The sequence below is a fragment of the Herpailurus yagouaroundi genome, unplaced genomic scaffold, assembly GCF_014898765.1.
Source record: "Herpailurus yagouaroundi ecotype Mexico unplaced genomic scaffold, PumYag 194, whole genome shotgun sequence".
In the NCBI taxonomy this organism is placed as follows: Eukaryota; Metazoa; Chordata; class Mammalia; order Carnivora; family Felidae; genus Herpailurus; species Herpailurus yagouaroundi.
The window spans coordinates 4,988,172-4,994,108 of record NW_024412425.1 but is presented as its reverse complement, the minus strand read 5'-3'; the positions used below and the strand labels follow the sequence as shown (position 1 = coordinate 4,994,108).

At 53.3% G+C, this 5,937-nt stretch overlaps 1 protein-coding gene across 1 annotated transcript; it reads right to left on the bottom strand.

The window, feature by feature from the left end:
• Nucleotides 1-1,847: 1,847 nt before the first annotated feature.
• On the bottom strand, nucleotides 1,848-3,655 carry LOC121011603 (major allergen I polypeptide chain 1). The gene is made up of 3 exons (XM_040446188.1): nucleotides 3,547-3,655; nucleotides 3,203-3,390; nucleotides 1,848-1,998 (listed from the first exon to the last, which is right to left on the bottom strand). The coding sequence occupies exons 1-3, from the start codon at nucleotides 3,605-3,607 to the stop codon at nucleotides 1,969-1,971; spliced, it is 279 nt and encodes a 92-aa protein (XP_040302122.1). The 5' UTR covers nucleotides 3,608-3,655; the 3' UTR covers nucleotides 1,848-1,968.
• Between the last annotated feature and the right edge of the window lie 2,282 nt (nucleotides 3,656-5,937).

The following is a 5,937-nucleotide window of genomic DNA, read 5'->3' as shown; positions in this document are numbered from 1 at the left end:
GCTTCACACACGCAGAGGGAGCTGAACAGAGTTCCGCAAGATCCCAGGTGGTGGAGAAAACCAGCGAACAGTGAAGAAAGATGCAAGTGTTTGAAGAGGGAAGATGTCTCCAAGAGGGGATTATCCACCACCGTTTTGGGCGAATTTAGGTCAGACCACGGGAGAAGTGGGGCGGGGCTTTTATGATCTCGAGGCAAGGTCATGTGTGAATCAGAGATCAAAAGCGTCACCCTTACGTTCCTGACATTTACCTTTCAAGCCATCTGAGGTTTGGATGTCAGACAGAAAGGGATTTAGAAGGGCATCTGAACCTGATTTTTCCTTGGCCACAGATTAGATAAAGAGTCCACAGGTTGCAGGAAGGCAGCCAGAGGGGAGGGATTACACAGAAAGCGTCCAGATGTCGTAGGTGCCATCAGTCCCCAGGGAGTTCTGTGCGAGTCTAGCAGCAGTTGGGGGACTGGTTGTGTCTTGGTGAGGACAAACTGCCCGTTGCTCATCGCCTTCTCACCTTTGGGCGGGGTGCCCCTCACTCCCTACACTTGCTGTGGACCAGGGTGAGTCTTCATCTATGACATTGGAAGACCCGGCCCACTCATCTGGGTGACAGCTCTCCTTCTGTAAGCCCAAGAACTTTTCAGTATGTATGGTGGGGGAGTGGTGGAATATACACCCTGGGTCACATATGGGAGGGTGATGAGAAGGCTCTCTGCCCCACAACCTGCTTATGACCTCTGGACTCCCCTTGCTACCATGGGGGCAGCGCTCCATTTCAGAAGTAGCCCCCAGCCAGACCCTGCGGGTCAGAGTGGTGGGCCATAGGCCAAGAGCCAGGTCTCACTCTGGGCAAGGTGGCCTTCCTCTCCTGTCCCCATGACATGCTCCACAGAGAGAGAGAGAGAGAGATCCCCTCTGGGAACCTTTCCTCAGCCTCTTCACCAAAATGATCACAGAGATACCCCTCCTGGGGGAAGCCCTGCGGTGTAAGTTCAGCAGACTCTTTTCTGGGGGAGTGCTCAGGTGGTGGGGATGGAAGCGTAAGAGAGGAGGCAAGGATCCTGGCCAAGAGGAGACAGATGAGGGCAGCAGGGCCTGAGAAGCCTCCGGAATCATGGCCATAGAGCAGAGTCACAAGAGGAGTTCTGAAGCTCCAGGACCCTGGACATCCACTCTGAGCATTAGACCCAACTTGTAGTGTGTTAAGTACAAGGGGGCAGCCGGCAGTTGGGTGGTCGGCACTAGGGGAAACTGAGGTGCAGGAGGTGACGGGGTTCACCACTCGCACCTTGACCCTTGTTCTTTCTCTCCATCCAGGTGCTTGGGACAGGGGCTGTTTCTCACCCATGATTTTCTGTGGCCCCACCAAAGAGGCCCTGGAGAGGGGAGGTATTTCCATTTTATAGGTGGGAATCAGAGGCCCAGAGAAGGACTAACACGTGCACAGCCACACGGTGAGCCGAGCCGTCTCTGGCAGTGGGTGCACAGATGCAGCAGGTCCTGACGCCTGGGAGCCTGTAATCTTTGGCAGAGACTTTACCTCTCCGAGCCCCAGTCTCCTCGCTTGTAAGACTGGGATGATTACTCCCGTCTCTTGAGGTCACTGGGAGGCTGAAATTTGGTAGATAATGCATGTGAGGTGTAGGTCCTGGTCCACGGAAGTGCTCAGACAGGCTACCTGTGCTAATGGTCATCATCCCTCCCCCCACCTCTGGGATTCAGGGGAGGAAGGACATCTCACTGCATTCAAATCAAGCGGTTGGAAGGCACACTGGTGGTCCCCCCACTGCAACACCCCTCCACCCCCTCCCCCCCCCCCCAAGCCCAGCCCAAGGAGCAAGCACTCTCCATGAATTGCAAGGCTTTTATTGCTGGAATCCTCTAGTCAGACACCTGGACATGGCAGGCTGCTGAGACTACTTAGTGATCAGTTCAGTGGCTTCCTTAGGGCTCCTGGCAGTGATGGCTCCATTAACACCCAGGACTTGTGTATATTTTGTCCTGCAAAGAGAAAGTCAGGAGACCTGGTGAGACCTTGAGGGGTACGCAAGACATCAAGCTCTACTGAGCACGCACTGGACACTTTGTGGGGAGGAGCCTGCAGGCTTGTTTGGAGGGTGGCTTCTGGATCTGAGCAGGCCAAGGTGGTTCTTCCCAATCTACTGCACAACAAGAGAATCCCAGGGTGTGCCTAGAAGCTTCCTCCAATGAAACAGAGTGAAGAAGAGGGGTGACTATGATGGGATGGAGGGCAGTCTCGGACAGAAGTGGTAGACTTGGATAGAAAGAGGCTGGCAAGAAGGTCCTGGCAGGGCTCCAGATGCACCTGTGGGCATCTGGGAGACTCCAGGAATGAGCTGGTCCAGCTTGCTTCCTCCTTCTGTCCTTTGGACACTTGTTGCTGAAGCAGTAGCTTGTTCCTACTTTTGGGACAGCAGAGAGAGGATTCACTGGAATTCTCCACTCAGGGCATCCCAGGCCTGGGCAGGGCAGGAGGAGAACTTTTTGGAATCTGCCTCTCCTCTCCTCTCCTCTCCTCTCCTCTCCTCTCCTCTCCTCTCCTCTCCTCTCCCCTCCCCTCCCATCATCCTCTCTCTTGGTATGTGAGGCACAGAATTGCAGGGCAGGAGGAGGGCTTTTGGAAGCTGCCTCATCTCACCTCCCCTCGCCCCTCCCTGCCCCGCCCCTCTTCTCCCCTCCCCTCCTCCTCTCTCTCAGTATTTGAGGCACAGAATGGCCCTCTGGGACCCAGGGAATGAAGACAAATGAGGGTTTTTTTTGGGGGGGGTGGAATATGGAACTTGAGGAGTTAAGAGAAAAGGAACTGATGTTTGGAGATAGGAAGCACCTAGTGCAAACAGTTTGAAGATCCAGTCTCACGTGCTGGAGAGACTGGAGTCAGGAAGGCCAGAGCTGAGGGCCTGACACTGAGGCCAAGTGATGCCAGGGACACAGAAGGCCCTGCAGACTCCCAAGCTGGTGGCCAAGCAGCGTTGAGCAGCCTGGGCCAGCCCCAAAGCTTGAGGGGTAGGCTGAATCTTCCCCACATGATCCCCTCTACTTCCCCAGCCATGGCGTCTTTCTCCTCCCAGATTCCCAGGGAAGGGCCATGGTGGAGAAGAAACATGAGCAACCCCCCTCCTGCACTGCCCTGAGCAGACCCCCCAGACAGGCGTCAGAGGCACAGACACAGAGCTAGACCCACCAGCACGCTGAGAGCATTCTCCTTATCCTCTTCTGTCATTTTTGCATCAACGCAGTTCTTCAGTTTTCTGGCATTTGCCAGTACTACAGGTCGTGCATTGTATTGTGCCACTTGCTCAACATATTCGTCGGGGGTTCCCGTCAGGAATAGGTCAACATCCCTCTTCACGGCTGAGCAAATTTCACAATCTGGAACACAAAGACAAGCTGACCCTCCCTTTTGAAAGACCTTCATCAGGACACATTCTTCCCTTCCCATTCCCGCCATGCTCAGAAGTGCCCTGGGAAGGTGTTAGAACCTCTGGAGAATCTGTGTCCCCAGACACTCATGTCCCAGACACCTACTTCCACCCGAGATCAAGAGCAAGGCAGCCCAGAGAAGCACGAGAACACGAGCCCCCTTCATGATGCAGCGGCAGGTGCTCCCTCCCCAGCCTGGAACCCTTTTATACCTGCTGTGGCCGCAACAGTAGGGCAGGGTGGGAGGGCTGCGTCTAACATCCTTTTCCAGGAGGCACCGCCAGGCCTCTCTGGGCTGCAACTCAGAATTGCCTGGGGGCTGTGGAGGGAGGAGATGTATGTGTGGGCAGGATCCTAAGTCCCCGAGTCAACAGATGACACTACCTTGGCTGCCCTTCCCCGTCTTGAGGGCTCTGTCCAAGTGTCAGCTGACACCAGTAATTTCAGAACTGAAATTTTCTAGGTTGACTGGGGAAAGGGGCAAGAGAGTCTCCCAAATCAGGCCTCCCGAATGATGGCCAATGTCAGCCTGTCATTACATGTGACCTTGAAGATGGTCTGGTCTCAACTTATGGATTTTTCAGGAAACCCAATGTTTAGCTAGTGGACTCACAGCTAGCAAGTACCAAAAGAAGGCCGGTCTCTGGTGGCTCCTGCCCTGCCTTCATCATAATCTGTGTCCTTGACCTGCTCAGTGGCCTCCCTTGAGCCAGTCTCCTGAATCTGATTCTGGAGCCCTGAACCCTCCCCTACATGCTGGTGCCCAGGTTCTAGTCGTCTCTTGACCGAGTCCTGTCACCTGGTCACTTTAATAGCACCTCAGGCAGACACAGAAATATCATTTCCCCCCAACTGGCTTCTTCCTTTGAGTTTCTCTATACTGTTCATAGTATTCACACCATTATCTCTCTGGAGATACGATCCGAGGAAAAGCCAGACTGCTTCTGTGGCCTGGGACCGTCGTGTGCTCTGTAACCAGTGCCCCACCAAAGACCTGCTGCTTTTCTGTATCTACTCCTGCCATTCTCTCCTCCCTCACGGGTCTCCTTTCTGCTTTTTTTTTTTTTTTTCCAACGTTTATTTATTTTTGGGACAGAGAGAGACAGAGCATGAACGGTGGAGGGGCAGAGAGAGAGGGAGACACAGAATCAGAAACAGGCTCCAGGCTCTGAGCCATCAGCCCAGAGCCCGACGCGGGGCTCGAACTCACGGACCGCGAGATCGTGACCTGGCTGAAGTCGGACGCTTAACCGACTGCGCCACCCAGGCGCCCCTCCTTTCTGCTTCTTGACCACGCCAGGGCCTTTGCACGAGCTGTTGCCACTGCCCAGAATGCTCTTCCTAACAAGTATATGATTCATGGAATAATTGCTCAGGACTCCTCAAATGCCGCCTTATCAGAGAGACTTTCCCACATGCTTGATCCCTTATGTCAGGGCCCCCACCTCCCCCAGCAGCACATGCTGTTCTCTCCCACTTCGTCTCCCTCCATAGCACTCCTTGTCATTTGTTGATCGTCTTCCCCTCCCCCTTAGACGTATAACGAGCTCCAGGCGAGTGAGGGCTCTGCCGTGTGTGCTGCTGCATCCCCAGGATGAGGAGAGGGGCCAAAATGTAGCAGGGACTTCACGAATGTTTGTTAGATGGAAGAAAGGAATATCTCATTTCTGTGGAGTTGATAACCGAGAACATTTGTACTTAATGCTTGCTTGCTGGAGGTACCTGCTGGGCCTTTTCTCTGAGTCTCTGTGACAGAAGGAGGTTTGCTGGAGCCCAGAGCTGAAGGTAAGACAAAAGTTTTCTGGTTCCAGTCAGAACTCTATGCCAAACAGGATTCACATCCGGTAACTGCTCTTGGCTAAGAGAAACCGAGTCCTGAGCTCCAGCTGTCAGTTAGCCACCATGGAGCCACTCCAGTCATGAGGCCCCAAGGTCATACCTATGATGGTCACCTCATGACGAGCTCAGGTCACTGTAGATGTCCCTCAGAGGTTCCTGGGCACCTATCTGCCTGGGAACACAAGCTTCATGTGTCCCAGACTGGCCATGCTTGCTCTTTCTTTACTGGGACAGAATTTCAGGGTGGTCAGGGCGCTTGGGCAAGGATCACACGTCTGCTGTCCTTCACTAGGCCCTTCCTTCAAGTTCTCCCCAGCTCTGTGAGATGGTGAAGCCAGATTTTGGAGTGCTGGAGCAACACAGTCAGGATGCTGATGTCCGTGCAGACCTACTGGGTGCCACAAGTCCGTCTGAGATATCTCTTCATGTGGGGACATTCGCCGAGGTCAGGGGCACTTGCTGGCTGAAGTCTTGCCAGTATATGCAATCCTTTCCTAATGCAAGTGTTTTTTTTTTTTTTTTTTTTAATGCATTTTTATTTGGGGATAGTTCTAGACTTACAGAAAAGTTGCAAAGATTTGTCAAAACTGACATTGGCATATTACTACTAACTAAATTCCAGACTTTATTCGAATTTTACCAGTTTGTTCATTAATA

Bases quoted from the DNA above. Each gene is read 5' to 3' on its own strand.
- LOC121011603 (XM_040446188.1), bottom strand. From the start codon at position 3,607: ATGAAGGGGGCTCGTGTTCTCGTGCTTCTCTGGGCTGCCTTGCTCTTG. The intron at 3,391-3,546 runs GTAGGTGTCTGG...TTTGTGTTCCAG, and splicing joins GCTCTTGATCTCGGGTGGAA to ATTGTGAAATTTGCTCAGCC. The intron at 1,999-3,202 runs GTGGGTCTAGCT...TTCTCTTTGCAG, and splicing joins AGAATGCTCTCAGCGTGCTG to GACAAAATATACACAAGTCC.